At 38.9% G+C, this 23431-nt stretch overlaps 1 protein-coding gene across 3 annotated transcripts in view; it reads right to left on the reverse strand.

Annotated features, from left to right (window-relative positions):
• The window catches only part of KDM4C (lysine demethylase 4C), a 409790-nt gene that overhangs the window by 336531 nt on the left and 49828 nt on the right, over nt 1–23431 (reverse strand). For all 3 annotated transcript variants that reach the window (XM_027549308.1, XM_027549310.1, XM_027549309.1), the window contains one exon: nt 2261–2454. In XM_027549308.1, coding sequence (XP_027405109.1) covers nt 2261–2454 — 194 coding nt within the window. The remainder of the gene's footprint in view (nt 1–2260; nt 2455–23431) is intronic.

The raw sequence follows: 23431 nt of genomic DNA on the forward strand, positions 1-23431 counted from the left end.
CCCTAACTAGGGATGCAATCTGTGGTCCCTGCAGTGCAAGCACAGAGTCCTAACCACTGGACCACCAGGGAAACCCCTAACCAGATTTCTTAAAGGAAGTATATAATTGCTTATATAATAGATTTCACCAAGATATTGAATTTACCCATTTTGCCTATTTTACTCACAACAAAAGTGAGTAACAGAAACCATGCAGCTAAGAAACTGCCCAGGAGCCTACACATTATTTAAAATATTTCTCTGAGTCTCTCAAAGTTGATTCCCAAAAGTACTGAAGGATGACACTCCAAAAGACTCTACCATGGTGCTGAAGAAAGACGAGAGACTCACAGGCCTAGAGCGTGTGCTCACAAGCTGGTCCTCAACAAACACTTGTGTAAGAAATCATCTTTCCATCCCATTCTGTCAAAGTCTAGTTCCTAGACCACCTATTTAAAATGTTTACATCTTATTTATTCCATTAAGAGAGTAGAATGCTAAAAATTTTCCAAACAAAATGTGTAAGTAAAGCACTATTAAAAATGAGTTACAAAACTTCTCACTAAATTTTTCTCAGATCATAAAACTCCATCACAAAACAGAAAACGCCTGGATTTCTTTTCTAGGTCCTAAGAGCTTTGCCCTTCCACCAAAAGCTTTCCTGCTGATTAAATGTCATTTTTGATCATTATGAACTTTTGCTGTATTTGAATTTGCTGGAGAAAGCTTACAACTTCACACTTCACCAAATGATGAAACCTCAAGGGCAAGTAATAGCAAGATGCGGACAGAAATTATACATTGCACTCAAAACCTGATCAGCAGGAGAACTTGAAAAGAGGCCATTACCTTTAAATTGGAGGCAAGAAAGCTACTGGGCTGACACAAGCACCTGAAGAGCATCCTATCGTGTTCACAACCAGCAGAAAGAGCATATTCAGTATTTCCTGCCTTGTCAAGTTGATACCTCGTGTACTTTTGTCTGTGAATTATTCTCCACATATGTGTATTATAAAAAAAAAAAATAGAACTGATATTTAAGCTCTCCTAAGACTGTGCTCAGTCACTCAGGCGTGTCTGACTCTTCTGACCCCACGAAACATAGCCCTCCAGGCTCCTCTGTCCGTGCGATTTCCCAAGCAAGAATACTGGAGCGGGTTGCCGTTTCCTTCGCCAGGGGAACTTCCTAACCCAGGGATTGAACCCGTCTCTCCTGCATTAGCAAGTGGATTCTTTACCACTACACGACCTAGAAAGCCCTTCCTAAGACTAAAACCAACAAAATTAAGTTCAAACATGAAACTGGCTGACCACAAAGAACTCCAGGGTGACTGACAGAATAACAATCACAAATTTGTGCTGGGTACCATATGATGCATTCTGCTACTGCTAACTGCTAAGTCGCTTCAGTTGTGTCCGACTCTGTGCGGCCCCACAGACAGCCTCCCACCAGGCTCCCCCATCCCTGGGACTCTCCAGGCAAGAACACTGGAGTGGGGTGCCATTTCCTTCTCCGATGCATGAAAGTGAAAAGTGAAAGTGAAGTCACTCAGTCGTGTCTGACTCTTAGCGACCCCACGGACTGTAGCCCACCAGGCTCCTCCATCCATGGGATTTTCCAGGCAAGAGTACTGGAGTGGGGTGCCATTGTCTTCTCCGAGGGTAAATCCTAGAAGTCGCCAAAATTCATGCATTCATGAATGATGCATTCTACAGAACAATAAATCTTAAAATTGCTGCTCAGAAAGATGACACAGGTAATTGCAAGTTAAGAATACACATTCACATTCTTATTCTTCTCCCCATATCCACCACCAAAAAAGTGGTAACAGGCCTCCTTTTTCATGCCTCCTATCCCTCTACTCACCACATACTAAATGGAATCTGTCATTTATTCAGAGATTAGACCAGAAAATCCCTAGGTACATCCAGGAACTGAATTTTCACTCCTAACTTACATTCCCCATACCTTCCAGCAAATGCTCAGAGAAGTTCAAGATGCCAAATTCTTTGAGACTAAAATACGTATCAATCCATGACCCACAAAATGGTCTGTAGGCCAAATTTGGATATACAAATCACCATTAGCTTTACGGTTTTGAGCAAAACCCTAGGCAGAGTGGAAGACTCTGCAATAATTAATTGTTACAGTCAAGAACTTTCTTACAGCTCATATAAATCTGACTCTGCCAGAAAAACGGGAAAAAAACCATCTTCAATGGGTTCCTATTGCTCAGATCTCACAATTCCAAAGCAAATGAATATTAAACATGCAACTTGCCAAGACTTGGGCTCTCCAAAGTGGAGATAATTAATGCTGTAGAGGTCCATATCCTCGGTGTGCCATGCAAATGTGGTTTTCCACATGCCAAAATATAGATAAGGGGTGTTTACACCCTCAATAGAAATACCACACTCTTCCTCAACCACATCCAAGACCGTGTTTAGGCGAGCTATGTTCCATTCATCCACACCCTAGAAACAGGGAAGAGAGAGAAGGGGGAAAAAAGACAAACATTAATAAACTCATAAAGATAACATTTACTGATCAAACCATCATCTGCCAAAATTATTATACTGTATATTTTAACTCGCTTAGAAATTTAAAAAATAAAGCAATAAGTATCCAAGGCACATACACACACACATATATATATTTATACAGATCCGTGATTAATTATCCAAGATTAATACCAGCAAAATGTGGTTCTATATAAATATTAGTATAAAATTATGCCAAACGACAGAGAATTAAGGACCTACTCCCATCAGCTGTTAGTAAAAAAAAACACATCATTGATTCAAAGCATATGATCTGCAGCATGCTTTCCATCCTTGGAACACTATTTAGTTTGGGGGGTTTTCTGGTTTTTAGCTTATTTGCACATTACTTAAGTCATTAAACATGAGCCATCATCGCAAGACACCACTAACAAAATGTATCTTCTGTCATCCCTCTTTCAGCCCCATTCAATTTTGGCATGTGATACATCATTTCCTGAAAACCCAAGTCTAATTTTGGAAAAATCCTTAGCACTATTCTAAGTCACAGATCATTGTGCTTTTACTGCTTCTTCAACTAAATATCAACCGCTTATGCTGATGGAGAATTTTAAACAAAGATTAACAGCTAAAAATATTTATCTAAACTTTGGTAAAATTGTTGGAATAATATAGTTTTATAACAATAACACAACATGGCTGGTAACAGAGACAGAAAAAGTTGAGTCACTGGGATAAAAGTTAAAATGACAGGAAAAGATTCTAGTCTTATTAAAACTTACCAATCACTTATTAATGCACTCTAATTCACAACTGTTTACAATTTTTACAGACTATTTTTCTCATAAACTTTTCTCACGATAAAATACTAAATATCAGTGACTGGACCCACTTTTTTTGCAATCACGATGAAATGGCAGTGTCTTTAAATCCATTTCAACCTCCTCATGATACTATTAAAGAGGGACATTAAATTTATTTATGTATACCAAAAAGGGCCTACCCAGTAATTATACCAAGGCTTCATAGATAACCATGCCTAGTATTTTCCTTATTGTTCTGTTTTCATTATAGTCTTTAGATGACAATATAATCAATGTACTGATCTTACTTACTTGAGCTTTTGGGTCAGGAAAATTTTTGATGGGGCAGTTAATGAAGCTGTGCCTCAGGTAATATAACTGAAAAGTATCAGGGGAAATCACTTAATTCCAAAACTCCCCAAGACAGCCATTCTATAACTTAAAACCCACAGCAGGAAGCTTGCTATTTGGAAACTGTTCAAAGTTAAGTATCCTTCTAGAAAAGATCCTAGGTCCCAACTTATGAGACCTCATAAAAGTTCAAATTATGTAAAATATTTTATCTCACTCTATTTATAGTGATGCAATCTCTTAACCCCAGTCCAATCAGACTTCAGTCCAATCACTCTAATAATAGAGTCCTCCTATTTAAAAGTCATTATTGAGGCAATGAATCTGAAGTAATAAATGAGCACCATATTATAGGAAACATTTTTAAATTGAATGAGCTTGCAAATTAAGGAACAAACTATTCTTCTGAAATTCCTATATTTGAAGAAGTCTCATCTTTGTTTCTGACTGATATTACCTTTCAGAAATAACTTAGGCTGAATCCCTTGACATGACTAGACCTGTGGGTCTAAAGGGATGAGGGAAGAGAAAAAAGAATGATGCCAGATGACCCAGATTATGGCTCCAGCTCTGCCACTGCCGAGGGCAAAAATCCCTGCAATTTCCAGAGCTCCCATTCTTTCTTTGTGAAAGCATGAGGTACCCACCCAGAGCTGCTCGGAGGACTAAATAGGCTAAAGGACATAAAAACTTTTAGAAAATAAAACTTCTTATATTTGAGAACTGACAAATGTTTCCACTATTCTCCAGTAAATCTTACTGGAAACAAAACAAAAGCCAAACATGTGATAAAGTGATAGAAAAAAAAAAGTCCTATGAAATTCACTACTGAAATTCTTCCCATTAATGGGCAAATATTAACAATATGTTGGCATCAGCTTCTTCTGGGCAAGGGGCAAGGGCCAAGGCTGCCATGATGTTAAAACTTAATTTCTTTTGCTAAGATAAAAAGTCACATAATTTCAATAAAAGAGGTTATTAAAATATTAAGAATAACAGGTATAATAAGGGGCTGAGAATAAATCCTATTCCAAATTCCTTCTCCAACATCTGCTCTCCACTACTGACTGAACTCGCTAGCTGCCTAGAAGGACAGGTTCTACTCAAACTCTAAAGAGCACCAGGTCTCCTTCAGAGATTCAGACAAGGAGGACACCTCATTTGTCACTTGGGAGAAGTGTGACACCACAGTCTATCTCACTATACTGCACATACATGTACACTGCTGCTGCTGCTAAGTCGCTTCAGTCATGTCTGACTCTGCGACCCCAGAGACGGCAGCCTACATCTACTCAAAATAATCCTGTAACATAAGCAATGTCATACCCAAATGAACAAATGGAAAACCTAGTACTCCTAGAGCAGTGGGTGGCAAAGATAAGCCTGAATCTTTCTGACTCTAGGCCTTCACTTATAAACTCTATGCTTTCAGTTCTGATCACGTTAAAATGCAATATACCATCCTCTTCTCTCAGCACTAAAAATCAACAAAGATCCAAGGAGCTAAAATTTATGACAGGCAAATATATAAAACTGCTACATTCTTCCCACCCTGGCATACAGTCACCATACACAAACACTGGCAAAGCTTCTAATAAAAGCTGCTTCACTTCGGGCTTGGGGACAGAACTGATTTAGTGTAAAAGTAGTCTCCAGAAAGACACCAGCTACAAACAAGCCCCACAATGACAGGCTGGAAATCTGCCAAACCATTCAAAGCTTAAAGCCATCAAGTCTCTTCAGAAAGTCTATACACCAATGCATGTTCACAGACAAATGCCTCTTCCCAGACTCCATCCCCTCAAATAAAGCTATTCCATACAATGTCCATGGAGAAGGCGATGGCATCCCACTCCAGGACTCCTGCCTGGAAAATCCCATGGATGGAGGAGCCTGGTAGGCTGCAGTCCATGGGGTCGCTAAGAGTTGGACACGACTGAGCGACTTCACTTTCACTTTTCACTTTCATGCATTGGAGAAGAAAATGGCAACCCACTCCAGTGTTCTTGCCTGGAGAATCCCAGGGACGGGGGAGCCCGATGGGCTGCTGTCTATGGGGTTGCACAGAGTCAGACACGACTGAAGCGACTTAGCAGCAGCAGCAGCAGCATAGAATGTCCAACAGGTGTTTGAGCAGTATTGCAACTCACCTGACCTCCACTGAGCAAATGTTTCCTCCCTGGTCCCCATTTCCCTTTACCCCAATAACCCAGTGCATTCTAGGCATGCCCTGCTCTGTGTGTCTATTTACCCTGTCTCTGCCTGGTTTACTGAAATAATTCACCATTGGACCATAATTTGTGCACATATGTGTAAATGAGAAGTTTATCAAGGATCCTTCTTTTCAATCTCTGTATCATCCACCTAACAAGAATCAGACAGTAATCTGAAAGAACTCCTAAATTTTTATTACCATAGCCACTCAGGATCTGTTTGAGGATCAGGTTTTGGACTTCACAGAGGAAATAAGTACCCCCAAACTGGCATCAGCGTGAACGATGCCTCTATAAACCTACATAAAGAGACCGCGCTAAGTCTGAATTCACACCCTTGAACTCTGGGCCTGGGTCACTGAACACAGGGCACATCCAGGCCAAGGAGCTCCTTCTTTTTGGGACTATGAGCATCTAGAATGTTCTACAATGACTGTGCTAGGTCACTGGGAAATTGAAGCAACACAGGGAAGCAATATGCCACATTAGAAACCAAACCAGTAAGGAGCCCTCCCATCTAATACAGAGAAATATTGCAAAAATCACAGCAAACTAGTTTTCCCTAAAATATTTATAATGAACATTACCCCTACAAGTGGCTATGGTCAAAAAATGTTGGTGTCCTTTTCTCCTCCTCTTATAAAGTCACAGTGCCAGCAGGTACTCGGAAGTTTCTAAGAGGTCACGCTGTAAGGGAGCCTGTTTAACTCTGCTTTAACTCTACATTTCCCAAATGTTACTTGATCACAGGACCTTATTTACATAAGACATTAATATCTTTCTTCAACAATGTCCACATCCAACCCACATGTTTCTCCTCCCCACCCCACCTGCCATTATCCTCAACACCTACAACGTTATCCCCACACAGCTCTTTCCATACAATGCTTTGAGCCTTCATCTCTCTCCTGAGTTTCACTGCCACATGCCCAGCTCTAAGCTGGACCCAAAGTGACCCCAAAAAAATTTCTGAAATATATAAATTTATGAAAAAAATTTCATTAAAAAAGCTAATCATTAAAATAAGAAAAGAGCCACCTCCCAGGTGTTACAAACTCTGAGAAAATACTAAAAAAAATTATTAAAGTTTCTCAGTAAAGTTTTCAGATACTTTTATTTAGTACTTTTTACAAGATTACGCTTGTCCTCATTTGGCTCTCACCATCCCTTTCTATGACCCTTACTGCAGCCCAGCTAACACCTACTAGAGTAACATGATCCAAACAGAAGACCACCTTCCAAATTTCAACTTACTTTAAAGATAGGCTAATGTAAATTACTGCCACCAATTCATAAGGCTGTAATAAGCCCTTGAAGTTTCAAAGGTAATACACATGAGGAAAGAAAACTTGGTTGTTTTAAAGACTTCAAAATCAATCCATTTCACACAGTAATGTGGGAAAATTGAATCTTTCAAAAACTAAAATGAGAGCCTTGGACACATTTAAAATAGAGGGTTTCCTTAGGATCTTTACACATAAGAATAAAATTAGACTCATGTGAAATTCATTTTGCTTTAAAGTTAATTACAATGTGTGACACGATAGCTCTTTTTGCTGCTTCCTTTCCATGAAAATATCTCACATTCTCCAAACTTTTTACTTTAAAAACAGACCTCTTTCCCTTTTTGCATTTTTTTTTTCCTTTTTGCATTTTTATACACCAAAATACCTACAAAATTTTACAGCAGTGCTTTCTTTTCTTTCTGAAACTCTAGTCAATAACCAATGTGGAGCAAGTTTTGAAGAAACAAAAAATTTCTGCAACAAAAAGTACTACACAGTAACAAAAAAAAGACTCACTTCAAAAATGTAGCTATGAGTATGACAAGAAGGAATGTGGAGAAGAAAAGAAGGGAAATGCTCAATCAAATAAAGGATTATAGAGAGCTTGGAACCCCTGCCTTGAGTCTAGACCATTGAGACCTTGAAGTTATTTAAATCTCTGGTTCCAGGCAAAAACAACTCCAAGCCTTCTGGGAGAAAAGCATCCTCCATTTTGACTTACAAATTTTCCACAAATTAGGATCAAGCCAAAGCATAAAACTGAAGATCACCACAAATATAGGGAGGTAAGACCTCATGGAGAAAGCTAGCAAAAACAACTGGCCCTTCCCCACCCCAAGGACTTCTGGTATCAGAATCTTCAGAGGCTAAAGACCTTGAAATGCTTAAAGAAATTTAAAAATGGAATCACAAAGACACGGTAGACTTCTACATATGAAACATATCATTTCACTAGTATATCACTGATACATCATTTCATTTATATATCATTATTAAACTAAAAACTGACTGAAAGGATTAAACAAGAGAAGTGCTCACCTAGAAGGGAAAATTTAAGACATAAACACACAGTACAGCACAGAAAGATGAGACGAAGTATCTGAAAACCAAAGTTAAGCAATACTTAGGACAGAACGTCTATAGTTCATGTATTCAGAGTCCCAGGAGTGAGAAAAATACAAAACTAAATAAAGTCACTAAACGAGAACACTGATAAAACCAATTATATTAAAATTTAAATCTCTGTTCATTAAGACACTGTAATACCATCTATAAAAATATTTGATGTCAATTTTAGTTGACCTTAAATAAATATAAATAAAAATAAATACACTTTCAACTGAGTTGAAGCTATATAAAACAGACTTCTCAGAACTTTAATGATGCTACACTAAAGCTGTGGATGCTACAGCTTTTGTTTTCCGGTGGCAAAAACATCAAAATGCCTCTTATTGATTAAAAACTGCTTATAAATCCTTCATTATTACTCCTACTCTTGAAGTCAATAATATTCTATATGGCCAAATATCTGGGTTCATTCTGGACTCAGGCATTCCAGTACTCTTGGCTGTTGGTCTTCTTTTCCCCTTCAATATTTATTGACTTATTTGGCTGCATCAGGTCTTAGTTGCACCATGAGGGATCTTCCGCTGTGGCACACGGACTCTCTAGTTGTGGGGGCACAGACTTAGCTGCTCTGTGGCATGTGGGATCTTAGTTCCCAGACCAGGGATCAAACCTGCATCCTCCAAATTGCAAGGCAGATTCCTAACGACTGGACCACCAGAGAAATCCCCTTGGTTTGTTTTCTTTTTTAACTATTTTTATAGCAATGCCCAAGGGTAAAAATAATAATTTCTGTCTGTATTCCTTTTCAAGTATTTCTAGAAAAGCGGTTCAAGAAAACTAAAACTGTTTTTATTTCATGTAATATAAAATAGGGAATTGATTTTGCAAGTTCACAGATGAGTACTGTTTTTGCTATTTATCTTTATACATTATTTTAATCACATTAGTTACAAAGTACTTTTACATGCCTGTAAACAAACATCCTTTTACAGCACACCTTGTACATATGTAAAGTTTGTAATTCTTGCTGTTCACTTTTACCTGACAAAGAAAACAGTGAACACTACTGAAATCGTGGTAGAACTTTACTTGTTCTTGTCTTGTGTTTACCCATCTTGGCCAGTCACATATCTATTCAAGAAACATTCCCAACAGAGTCCAACAAGATCAGACTATAAACCTGCTTTCAACATTCCATACTAGATATTGACTATTACATCAACTATTAAGTGTGTAACATTTAATTGACAATTATATAACTGTGGATGGTTTCTGATTTTATTTTTAAGACTGTGGATTGTGTTTAAACAATTCAAAATTGTATATTCCTGATTCTGAGATACTACGTGGTATTGCACCATTGTCACTTTACTAAATGTGTATAACAGTTCCATGAATCTGATATATCATCATATAGCTTTAGGTGGCAGAATTAAAATTAACCTGTTAACCTCTCTCTCTCTCTCTCTCTCTCTCTCTCTCTCTCACACACACACACACACACACACACAGAAAGAGAGAGAGAGGGAAAATGAAAGAAACAAAAAAGTCTGAGAAGATCAAGACAAAATTGAAGCAAATTAGCAAATAATTCCACAAATGTAACTGGCATGGTTTTGGTATCCAGAATACATTAAAAATTCCAAATAATAAGAAAAAAATCAAACAATCTAATAGAAAAATAAGCAGAGGAAAAAACAAGAAATACAAATGATCAACAAAGACAAGACAAGATATTCTAAGTCATTTATAGTCAGAGAAAGGCAAATTCACAAACAAGATATTTTAAAGCCACAAGACTAAAAAGTCAAAGTTTGGTAAGTAATAAGATGAACAGGATCAAGTGATGAATACTGTCAGCATGAGGAAGCTTTTGAAGGTGCCAGAAGTGTTCTAAACCTGGACTGGTGGTGGTGGTTACACAAAAATCATTGAATTATACATTCAACATGGGTGGATTTTGTGGTATGCAACTTATACCTCAGTAAAGCTATCTTATACAGTGCAAGGGGAGACTTTGCTACAAAGTTTTTGAGAAACAAGGCAACAACATCTGACCAAGTTGAATACTCTCTGAGGCAGCACTTTCATTTCTAGATAAGTGCTTCAGACTACCTATATATAATACACCAGAAATCATACACAGGAATGGGTTCATAGCAGCAATATTTATTTTAAGAAAGAAAGAAAGAAAAAGAAAATATCCCAACAACAGGATAATAAAAAATAAAATATATACTCACAAAATGGAATGCCATTCAGCAATGGAAATGACTAAACAATAGTGCACAAATAATATGAAAAAACTGAGAAAACTTAAAGTCTTTGGGATAGTCTCAGAAGACTAATAAAGTGATACTACTTTTAATATAGTCAAAAATAAGCTAAACTAAATACATTGTTTAAAAATATGCATCTGTCTAAAAACAGAGCTACCAGATGATCCTGCAATCCCACTCCTGCGCATATATCTGGAGAAAAACATGGTCCAAAAGGACACATGCACCCCATGTTCGCTGCAGCACTGTTTACAATAGCCAAGACATGGAAGCAATCTAGATGTCCATCAACAGAGGAATGGATAAAGAAGATGTGGGGGCTTCCCTGGTGGTTCCCTGATAAAGAATCCGCCTGCCAATCCAGGAGACACGGGTTACCTGATCAGGGAAGATCCGTCATACCGCAAAGCATCTAAGCCCATGCACCACAACTACTGAGCTTGTGCTCTAGAGCCCAGGAACCACAACTCCTGAGCTCACGTGTCACAATTACTGAAGCCCATGCACCGAGAACCCATGCTTCACAACAAGAAAAGCCACCACAGTGAGAAGCCCATCTACCACAACCAGAGGGCAAAGCCCTCTCCCTGCAACTAGAGAAAGCCCACACACACAGCAACACAGACCCAGCACAGTCAAAAATAGATTTAAACAATTATTTTCTAGAATGACATACATATATAAAATGGAATACTACTCAGCCATTAAAAAGAATAAAATCTCATTTGCAGCACCATGGATGGACTCACAGACTGTCATACTGAGTGAAGTAAGACTGAGAAAGACAAATATACAGTACACTTACATGTGGAATCTTAAAAAAATGATACAAATGAACTTATTTACAAAACAGAAACAGATTCAGAGACTTAGAGAACAAACTTATGGTTACTAGAGGGCAAGGGTGGGTGGGAGAGGTAATTAGGAAGTTTGGGATTGACATGTACACAGTGCTATATTTATCAATAAAACAGACAACCAACAAGGACCTACTGTGTGGCACAGGAAACTCTGCTCAGTATTCTGTAACTACCTAAATGCAAAAGAATTTGAAAAAGAATAGGTACTTGTATATGTATAACTTAATGACTTTGCTGCACACGTGAAACTTAAAAAAACATTCGAAATCAACTATACTTCAACAACAACAACAAAATTTGCTTTTGGGGTTTTTTTTTAGGCAAGATACCAAACACAAAGTTCGGGCCACTCATGGTGATGGAGTGGGATAGCAAAGAAGGACTGTAGAAAGAGCATCCCATGGGCAGCACAACAGTAATGTTTTAGCTATGGGACTGCATGGTGGGTGTGGGGTACTCAATGTATCACTGTGCTTTAAAATGTAACTTTCACATATAAAATGAGATAATACATTCTAAAAATATGATAAAGGAAAAGTCATGAAAAAGAGAACATCTCCTGAGTCACATCCCACGGTACCGTGTCTGCCCTGGCACCCTGTCTTAGTGACAAGAGGATAGCAGCATATCTCGTGAGAAGAGCAGGCACCTTTTCTTTAGTAGTAACCCCTAATCAAACACCCTTCATTGCTCTGACATGACAGGCTTCGACAGATGGTAGAAAGAATAAACTGATGGTGGGTTGGACTTCTAAGTAAATGAATATTGCAGAACAGCATTCTTCACAATTTTCTTGGTCGGAATCAGCTAGTGAACATTTCATTAGGGCTTCAGGATTTGTGTCCCACTTTGCTTTACTACTGCCGCCAGTTGCAGCTGTTCCTCAGTACATAATATGCAGCAGGCCTTGCCCTAGGTGTTTTACTTATTCATCTCATTTTACCCTATGAGGTGATAAACAGAACTACGATCTACTATTAGTGCCATTTTATAGAGGCGACAGCTGCCGCAGGAGAAGTCAGATAACTCACCCAAGATCTCACAGCTCACTACTGTGTAACCAGAATTCAAGGGTGACAATGGAAAACTCTAACCCGAGCTGGCATTACTGTGCCCGAAGCCTCATAGCCAACCAATCAGCCAGAAAGTCAATTCTAAACTTTTATACAATCAAGGAGAGAAAGACTTCCCTCAATCCCCCAATGACTGGAAGGGAAAGTTAATAATTTGGTGATTATATTTGCTACTTTCCTATTTTTTTAAGGACTACCAATCAAAAAGATGATTTGGAAAAAACTGTATGAGGCCAAGAGCAGGATTCATGGATTCACTCAGACATGCATTCTATTAAAAAAAAAAAAAAAGAAAGAAAGAAAGAAAGAAACTTACAGAAATAATAAATAGAACTTGTTGACTTTATTTTATACATCTACACATGACTCTTGCAGAAAATCCTAAAAGGAATCTGAACCATAAAAGCCTTGTTCTCCTTTAAAGAGGATCAATTATCTCAACATTTAAGAAAATAGTAAAATTCCAAACCCAGACACTGACAAGTTCTTTGTAAATACAGGAAATTTAAAACACTACAATTTTTACTGATGAATTCATATTTTCTAGACTAAGGCTTCCAAGGTGGCTCAGACAGTAAATCTGTCTGCAATGCTGAAGATCTGGGTTGGGAAGATACCCTTGAGAAGGAAATGGCAACCCACTCCAGCATTCTTGCCTAGAGAATCCCATGGACAGAGAAGCCTGATGGCTACAGTCCAAAGGACTGCAAAGAGTTAGACACAACTGAGCAACTAACACTTTCACTTGCATTCTTATTCTCTAGACTACTAAGCCCTTTGTCTAATTCAACTCTTGAAAGTCTATTATACTGCAGTGTAACACAGTACTTCAAAATGATTGTCTTAATATACTTTTACAACAGAGATTGCCTATGTTTGCAGTATCTATTTTTACCTTCTTTACTAATAGTACCTCACTTAACTGAAAGAACAAAGTAGTTACAGCTAAGGCTAGTTATGCATGGTTCTGGCCAATGAGATGCAACTGGTAATAACTGAGCAGGAGTTCCAGGACAAAGCTTTGAGGAGGCTGACTGAGCAGGCTCAAATCCTGTGCCCTTCTTTGCTCACCAGACATTCAGACACAATGAGCAGCTACCACAAGAGCACGAAGGTAAGTATGTCATAGTGAAGGTGGCAAAAGTAACTGCTAGCAGCGCATGTCTCTGATGGCACCACAGAAGCAACATGGCCCTAGACCACCTGCCTCGAATTTGTAATGAAAACTAAACAATTTGTTTGCCATTTGTGGTAAGGTCTCTACTACTGACTCCTTTGCCTTACGCAAAAGGCAAAGAATAAAAGGAAAGATATACTGATTTGAAGACAGAGTTGGAAAGAACAGCAAGGAGAGATAAGAAAGCCTTCCTCAGTGATCAATGTAAAGAAACAGAGGAAAACAATAGAATGGGAAAGTCTAGAGATCTCTTGAAGAAAATTAAAGACACCAAGGGAATATTTCAAGCAAAATGGGCACAATAAAGGACAGAAATGGCATGGACCTAACAGAAGCACAAGCTATTAAGAGGAGGTGGCAAGAATACACGTGAAAACTATACAAAATAGATCTTCACGACCCAGATAACTATGATGATGTGATCACTCACCTAGAGTCAGACATCCTGGAATGTGAGGTCAAGTGGGCCTTAGAAAGCATCACTACGAACAAAGCTAGTGGAGGTGATGGAATCCCAGTTGAGCTATTTCAAATCCTGAAAGATGATGCTGTGAAAGTGCTGCACTCAATATGCCAGAAAATTTGGAAAACTCAGCAGTGGCCACAGGACTGGGAGAGGTCTGTTTTGTTTCCAATCCCAAAGAAAGGCAATGCCAAAGAATGCTCAAGCTACCGCACAATTGAACTCATGTCACACACTAGCAAAGTAATGCTCAAAATTCTCCAAGCAAGGCTTCAACAGTACATCAACTGTGAACTTCCAGATGTTCAAGCTGGATTTAGAAAAGGCAGAGGAACCAGAAATCAAATTACCAACATCCACTGAGTCATCAAAAAAGCAAGAGAGTTCCAGAAAAACATCTATTTCTACTTTATTGACTATGCCAAAGCCTTTGACTGTGTGGATTACAATAAACTGTGGAAAATTCTGAAAGAGATGGGAATACCAGACCACCTGACATGCCTCCTGAGAAATCAACAAGCAACATTTAGAACTGAACATGGAACAACACACTATTTCCAAATCTGGAAAGCAGTACATCAAGGCTGTATACTGTCACCCTGCTTATTTAACTTATATGCACAGTACATCATGAGAAATGCTGAGCTGGATGAAGCACAAGCTGGAATTTCAAGATTTCTGGGAGAAATATCAATAACTTCAGATATGCGGATGACACCACCCTTATGGCAGAAAGTGAGGAAGAACTAAAGAGCCTCTTGATGAAAGTGAAAGAGGAGAGTGAAAAAGTTGGCTTAAAACTCAACATTCAGAAAACTAAGATCATGGCATCCAGATGGGAAAACAGTGGAAACAATGGGAGACTTTATTTTGCGGGGCTCCACAATCACTGCACATGCTGACTGCAGCCATGAAATTAAAAGACGCTTCCTCCTTGGAAGGAAAGTTATGACCAACCTAGATAGCATATTAACAAGCAGAGACATTACTTTGTCCACAAAGGTCGTCTAGTCAAGGCTATGGTGTTTCCAGTAGTCATGTATGGATGTGAGAGTTGGACTATCAAGAAAGCTGAGTGTTGAAGAATTGATCCTTTTGAACTGTGGTGTTGGAGAAGACTCTTGAGAATCCCTTGGACTGCAAGGAGATCCAACCAGTCCATCCTAAAGGAAATCAGTCCTGAATATTCATTGGAAGGACTGAAGCTGAAGCTGAAACTCCAATACTGTGGCTACCTGATGTGCAGAACTGACGCATTGGAAAAGACCCTGATGCTGAGAAAGACTGAAGCCAGGAGGAGAAGGGGACAACCGAGGATGAGACGGTAGGATGGCATCACCGACTCAATAGACGTGAGTTTGAGTAAGCTCTGGGATTCGGTGATGGACAGGGAAGCCTGGCATGCTGCAGTCCATGGGGTTGCAAAGAGTCAGACATGACTGAGCAACTGAACCGAACTGAACTACTACTGACAGTAAAATAATGTCTAATACATTTCCTCCTTGGTAAGCAAATGCACAGGTCCCCAACTTGTCCCATTCTCTGGTGGATCTAAGAACGAAATATCATTACCAGAGTCTGTGATGTTAATGTGATCCCACTAAAGAAGTAGTTAAGCCACTTAGTTTTTGAAAGGTACCAAAGTGTGGGCAGGGCTTGAGCCTCTTTACAACTATTAATGTCAGGCAAATTACAATTAACATAAAGAATATATCTGTTTCTCCCTATTCCTACAGGACTTTATCTACTTTTTCCTCTGTTTCTTCTAGCTGTTTTTTCCACCTTACTTCATTTCTTCCTCAATGCAGCTTCGCACTTAAAGCAACCTTAGATTTAGCACACTCGAATAACACCTGGCAGAGGGCTCAAATAACATCGTTTTGTTCTTCATGAAGAAAAACAACTTAAGGTATTACCAATGGTCTCATTTTCATTCCTCTTAGTGAAAAAAATCTAGATCATATACATAAGCTCAACATTATTCCTTCGATGAAAAAGAAAATACTAACAATTTGCCAGAATATTAAACTACATTTTCTCATTTAGAACATACGAAAAATAATTCTTTAAAAAATTAAATGTATAAACCTAGAAACAGATAAAATCATTATATAATTTTAGTGATATCTTTTTAAAAAAATCCTGTTTTATTTAGAACATAATTAGAATCATACTCCTGGGACTCATGACTCTAACTGTCCCAGTGACCCCAAAAACCCACAGACAGGTGATGATTTATTTTGAGAAACCAGTGCTAAGAAGCTGGCAAGGGCGAGCAACTACCCAAACTCTCCATCTCAGCCAGACTTGTCACCCTTTTCCCCCTCAGGGATGGAACTCTATGTGGGACTCATGTGTGTGTCTATCAATTTAGCACTTTCACAGCCAAAACTGCTTTTTCCCCACAGTGATCCCACCTAACCCTCTCATGTGCAAGACAGGCACTTTGAGTCAGCAGTCATATACTCTGAGGTCATCCGGCAAATCAGCTTAATCTTCTTCTATCAACAATTCTCTAACAATACTCTTCTGAAAACACAGCTTCCAGAACTGATGGAACATTCTACATGCAATGTGACAAATGGATAGAAGTACTATTACACACACACACACACCCCCACCCACCCCTGGTCTAGATGGCATAACTTGAGATCATCAGGCTAAGACTTCATTCACTAAAGATCAGCCATAATATGCTGATAGTGAGTTCTTATTAAATAGAAGCTTTAACATAGAGTGAAAATCTAAAAGTTACAATCCAAGGCCAATAGCTCTCTCTTAGCATGAAAGCATGTCTAGAATAACAGTATTTTCCCTTGGATGTGAAAATTACACATACAGCTAGTGTTTTGGCTTCAAAATATTCCTTATTTCAGGATAAATCATATCCTAACATGATAAAAATACAAAATGGAAAGGACACTGGTGACTCAGTTTAAATATTTTACTCAGTTTAAATATTTTATCTAAAATATTTAATATTTTAGAAACCTGGAGCCTTAGAAAAATCTGTTGTCCAACAGCACCATCTGGCGGATGAACGTATTTAAGCCACCCCACTGCAGGTTCGTGACATTGTAAAGAGGCAGTGATCAAGACCATTCCCAAGAAAAAGAAATGCAAAAAGGCAAAATGATTGTAAAATAGTTGTCTGAGGAGGCCTTATAAATAGCTGTGAAAAAAAAGAAAAGTTAAAGGCAAAGGAGAAAAGGAAAGATACCCATCTGAATGCAGAGTTCCAAAGAATAGCAAGTAGAGATAGGAAAGGCTTCCTCAGTGATCAATGCAAAGATAGAGGAAAACAACAGAATGAGAAAGATTAGAGATCACTTTAAGAAAATCAGTGATACCAAGGGAACATTTTATTCAAAGATGGGCACAATAAAGGATAGAAATGGTATGGACCTAACAGAAGCAGAAGATATTAAGAGGTGGCAAGAATACACAGAACTATACAAAAAGATCTTAATGACCCAGATAACCACAATAGCGTAAATCACTCACCTAGAGCCAGATATCCTGGAGTGCAAAGTCAAGTGAGCCTTAGGAAGCATCACTACAAACAAAGCTAGTGGAGGTGACAGAATTCCAGCTGAGCTATTTCAAATCCTGAAAGATGATGCTGTGAAAGTGCTGCTCTCAATATGCCAGCAAATTTGGAAAACTCAGCGATGGCCACACGACTGGAAAAAGTCAGCTTTCATTCCAATCCCAAAGAAAGGCAATACCAAAGAATATGCAAACTACCACACAATTGAACTCATCTCACACGCTAGCAAAGTAATGCTCAAAATTCTCCAAGCAAGGCTTCAATAGTACATGAACCGAGAATTTCCAGATGTTCAAGCTGGATTTAGAAAAGGCAGAGGAACCACAGATCAAATTGCCAACATCAGCTGGATTAACTAAAAAGCAAGAGAGTTCCAAAAAAACATCAATTACTTTATTGACTACACCAAAGCTTTTGACTGTGTGGGGACAAACTGCAGAAAATTCCTCAAGAGATGGGAATACCAGACCACTTGACCGGCCTCTTGAGAAATCTGTATGCAGGTCAAGATGCAACAGCTAGAACTGGACATGGAACCACAGACTGGTTCAAAACTGGGAAAGGAGTACATCAAGGCTGTATATTGTCACCCTCCTTATGTAACTTATATGCAGAGTACATCATGCAAAATGCCGTGCTGGATGAAGCACAAGCTGGAATCAAAATTGCCAGGAGAAATATCAATAACCTCAGATACACAGATGATACTACTCTTATGGCAGAAAGTTGAAGAACTTAAAGAGCCTCTTGATGAAAGTGAAAGAGGAGAGTGAAAAAGTTGGCTTAAAACTCAACATTCAAAAAACCAAGATCATGGCATCCAGTCCCAACACTTCATGGCAACAGATGGGATAACAGTGGAAACAGTGACAGACTTTCTTTTCTTAGGCTCCAGAATCACTGGAGATGGTGACTGCAGCCATGAAATTAAAAGACGCTTCCTCCTTGGAAGGAAAGTTATGACCAACCTAGATAGCATATTAACAAGCAGAGACATTACTTTGTCCACAAAGGTCGTCTAGTCAAGGCTATGGTGTTTCCAGTAGTCATGTATGGATGTGAGAGTTGGACTATAAAGAAAGCTGAGCATTGAAGAATTGATCGTTTTGAACCGTGGTGTTGGAGAAGACTCTTAAGAATCCCTTGGACTGCAAGGAGATCCAATCAGTCCATCCTAAAGGAAATCAGTCCTGAATATTCATTGGAAGGACTGAAGCTGAAGCTGAAACTCCAATACTTTGGCCACCTGATATGAAGAACTGACTCACTGGAAAAGACCCTGATGCTGGGAAAGATTGAAGCCAGGAGGAGAAGGGGATGACAGAGGATGAGATGGTTGGACGGCATCATGGACTCAACGGACATGAGTTTGAGCAAGCTCCAGGATTTGGTGATGGACAAGGAAGCCTGGCGTGCTGCAGTCCATGGGGTTGCAAAGAGTTGGACATGACTGAGCAAATGAACTGAACTGAACTGCGGGAAGATAAGAGAGTCATCTGCAAGGTTAAATGCCAGTAATACTAAAATCTTAGTATAAAAAAATTCCTATGCTTTCAGCCAGTGGATTTCTTCTAAAGGGGTTCTTGACAAAATTCTAATATAAAAGAAATCTAGAACTCAAAAAATTCCTTATCTAAGACTTCGATTTCACCTTCTTGAAGAAATGTTACTTAAAGCAAACATGTTTAAGCTGAGAGGAACCTCAGAGAGCTGTTAATTCAATCCTTTCCCTTTATAGACTCTAAGGCAACAACTGTTTTCCTGAAAGTCACAGCTAGGGATGGCAGACATGAATTATTATATACGTAAATAGGCCAAATATTCTATGCTATTTAATACAGCTTTCTGTTTTTCTGTGGAGAAAGGCAGGAAATGAGGCAGTGTTGGTGGCAAAGTGCCTCTGTTAGCAGTGGGTTAACAGAGGTTAAAGTGCCTCATGGGTTAGTGATGATCTGGTCACCCCTCAGTGCCTCACGGGCCAACCCTACCCTAACCGTAGGAACTGTCACACCCTCCTTGCTCTGCGGCCCCCACCGTCCTTCTCCACCTTAGATTTATCTGCTTCCCCTGTTCAAGAAAATCATCCTACCAATAAAAATAAGAGATACAATAAATGTTAAATCATCCCGTTGAAGAACATCTGTAATCATGGCAAAGCATTCACTATGTGCTAAAGTGAGAGGGAGAAGAAACAAAACCAAACTATGTTCATCACGATACCACACCTGTTCAAAAAAATAAAACTACTGAGCACTAAACAGAGAAAAAGCATTGGAAGGGAAGACACTGAACTCTTTTGACAGTTCTGGTTTCTGAATGCCAGGATTATGAGTGATTTCAATTTTCTCTGTCATTTAATGCTTTTCATCATTTTTATAATACTTGTATTAACAAAAGTAATTTTTACCTAAAAAAGTTATGCATTTATAATCATAGACTATAAAGAAAAAAAAAAGGGAAACTAGAAAGAGTACATACACACACATCCATCTATCCAATACATCTGTAGCAAAAAAAAGAAAAAATTCCCTAGCTCTCATGAAGAAATATGCAGTAAAAGATGTAATTTTTTGTCTTTTTAAGGTTTGTCACTGTATTTTTCAAACAGCTTTGAATTTTCTATCAATTATCTATTAATAAATACATGGATGATAAAAGTAATAGACTAGCAAATTAATATGAAAGGAAAATCTTACAAACACAGTTTAAAATATTTTATATGTCTTAAGATGCAGGAACTTGAGTTTACACCCCAAGCCCATTTTCTGCTTAAAAAATTTTGCCAGAGATCTATGTCAGAATTTATGGCTTGATGCTCCCCCAAATAACTCCATGACTTCTTGTTGGAGAACCACTGTCTCGTAATGCAATTAGGTCTCTGAGGTTCATATCAGGGACACAGTGACCTGAAGGTCTATAAACAAGAACGGAAAACTGTTAGCTTGCCTCAAGATGCCTGCATCATTTACATAGAGTGAGATAAGAGAAGGAATCTCCTGCTGAATATCTTACAGCAGAGGTTTTCACAATGTTGCCCAAAGGCCACTGGGTCTGTGGCATCAAAGCCACTGTCACAACTATACCAAGACACTATTCTCCTTTTTCACTCTCATTCTCCCATGTGTGTAAGGTAGAGTGTGCAGAATACTACATGATATCACAACAGATTAAATGCAAAAAGCAGATACAAGATTCTGGAAAGGGGTTTCTATTTAAGCTAGACATTAGTGAGAATTGCATGGAGCCTGGCAATTAGAGGAGCCTGGCAAGCTACACAGTCCATGGGCCACAAAGAGGACAGTCACTTAGATATGACTAAGTGACTAGCAACCCTGAGACACTAGTGACTTAAAAAACCCATTAAAAAATGCCACTTCTCTCACTGAATTCTGTGTTTAGGAAAATATAATCATTTTTTTAAAAAAATATGAATATTACATAACAATTATTTTTAATGATTTAAATATTTTGAAACCTGAGTCTGAGTGAACTCCGGGAGTTGGTGATGGACAGGGAGGCCTGGCGTGCTGCGATTCATGGGGTCGCAAAGAGTCGGACATGACTGAGCGACTGAACTGAACTGAACTGAAACCTTTTCAGTTTTAATTTCTAATACAATAAACAAGGATAGATATAACCCACACAAACAACAACTCTTTGAAGTCCATAATAAATTATTAAAAGTATAAATAAGTGCTGAAAAGGCCAAAATTTGAGAACTACTATCTCAGCTGGTTCAGAAAAACACCCACTGGGGATCATGACCACTCTGGGGTCAAGATCACTCTGACCCCACCCTCCTCCCTCCTTCCTAAAAGCACTCTCCAAGCCTCTTGCCATGACCAGTTCCTCTTGTAAGCCATTATATGATCACACTTTCTAAGGCATGATTCTGATCCTACCCCTTCCCTATTAAATAATCTCAAACCGTTCTTCAAGATGTAGAGAGTGATAACCAAAAAATTTCAGAAAACTCCATGATCTGGCCTTAGGCTATTTTACCAATGTCATGTACACATCAACCCTACTATTATTTAGGTGCATTCTTGGAAGCAGATGTTACAAGAGAGTCTATGAGAAATGATCCCTGCCATCACTGGACTCAGAGTTTATGTGAAACAAAGAGAAATAAGGCAAGTATCCTTCATTTTCTGTCCTCATTTTCCAAATATCTGCTGTAGTAATGTATTTTTTTACCCTAAATTCACTGACCAAATCAAAAACTCTATAATGACCTGTGAACATCCACCAGCAGAAAGCTTTCAGTTGCATGCAAATCTATGTAAGGTAACAAAGACGGCAATTCAGTTATATCTCAGTTCTTGTCCTTAAAGGCTTATGCTTTGTGCCCAGCATAAATGTACTGGGCATCACTGCTAAAATCTTCCAAGCACTATTGGTGAAAATGTGTTCTTCAAATGTGGAAAAACCTGAGAAGAAAGTGAGCATAGAGAAAGCTGAAGGTGATGGCACACAGTATTGGAGGGCAGTGCAAAAGACGTGATCTCAGCATGTCCACACCTCACAACACAGCAAAGTTGCTCCTGGGAAGCTGAATTGTGTTACTTGAACCAACACCATACATAAAAAACTAGAGAAACTCCCTGTGCAGTAGACTGATAAGTCATTCTCAGTGTAGGAGACCACTGAGTACCAGGCTGGTACAGGAGATGACAAACACCTTCAATGATATGATGCTCAGTGGCTCAGTCGTGTTCGACTGTTTGTGACCCCCATGGACTGTAGCCCGCCAGGCTCCTCTGTCCATGGGATTTCCCAAGCAAGAATACTGGAGTGGGTTTCCATTCCTCCTCCAGGGGATTGTCCTGACCCAGGGATCGAACCCACATCACGGGCGAATTCTTTACCACTGAGCCACCAGGGAAGCCCAAGGCAGTTGCAAAGTGAAGGAACATGATGTCAGCAAAGCAGGTGAGTATCAAAGCAAGACTGGGAGAACAGTGATAAAACAGTGCAAGCTGTGGGTCACGGGGGAAGTGGCCTCCCCTCACAGTGAGATGTGCTATCTTCCTCCAATGAACTGCTGAAAACTATCATCAAAGACAGTTCCCCACAAGGGAAACAGTCAATTATAATGCCATGTCATCCCACAGGGTTAGTCAAAAGAAAGAAGTACCTAGACATTAAGCTTCCAAAGAAGGCTAAACTCCTGTGAGACAGGAACCTTGCTGGTGAACTACTGTGAAAAACATCATCTCAAAGGGGCCACTGCTGACAGCAATGCCTGTTAGGATATGAATGAAGTATTTAAATCAGAAAGCCCAGATGATGGAGGAGACAGGTGAGGCTTAGGGAAGGAAGTGTCTATCACCACTCAACCAAGGGAAAACCCTGCAAAGAAGACAGTTTTGAAAACAGATTAATACTATTTGAGATTCTTCTAGTGTTATCAAGAAGATACTAGCCAGCTTAAGGAAAGTACGTGGAACTTCATTTTTAAACCTTGATTTAAAGATCAATGATCATCAATAAGAGAATCATCACTGTACATATGATAGATAATGTTAGAAATGCAGCCCAAATGAGCACAGAACACAAGCCTGAATGACTTACTGTCACTGTACTAATGTTAGTGAAAAATGTTAATGCCTAGTCTTAGCCATCACAAACAGAACAAAGAGATGCACTCTGTCTTCAAACATCTGTGGAAGTATGGCTATTGGCTATCCCAGAAATATTATACCTTCTTTTTTTCCCTTAAGATATGGGTTTATTTTAATGTCCCTTAGTCAAGCTGAATCATCCCACATAGTTACAGCACCTTTTTCTCCCTGTTCATCTTTTCTCTTTATCTGTTGTTTTTGTG

This window comes from Bos indicus x Bos taurus, chromosome 8, assembly GCF_003369695.1.
Source record: "Bos indicus x Bos taurus breed Angus x Brahman F1 hybrid chromosome 8, Bos_hybrid_MaternalHap_v2.0, whole genome shotgun sequence".
NCBI lineage: Eukaryota > Metazoa > Chordata > Mammalia > Artiodactyla > Bovidae > Bos > Bos indicus x Bos taurus.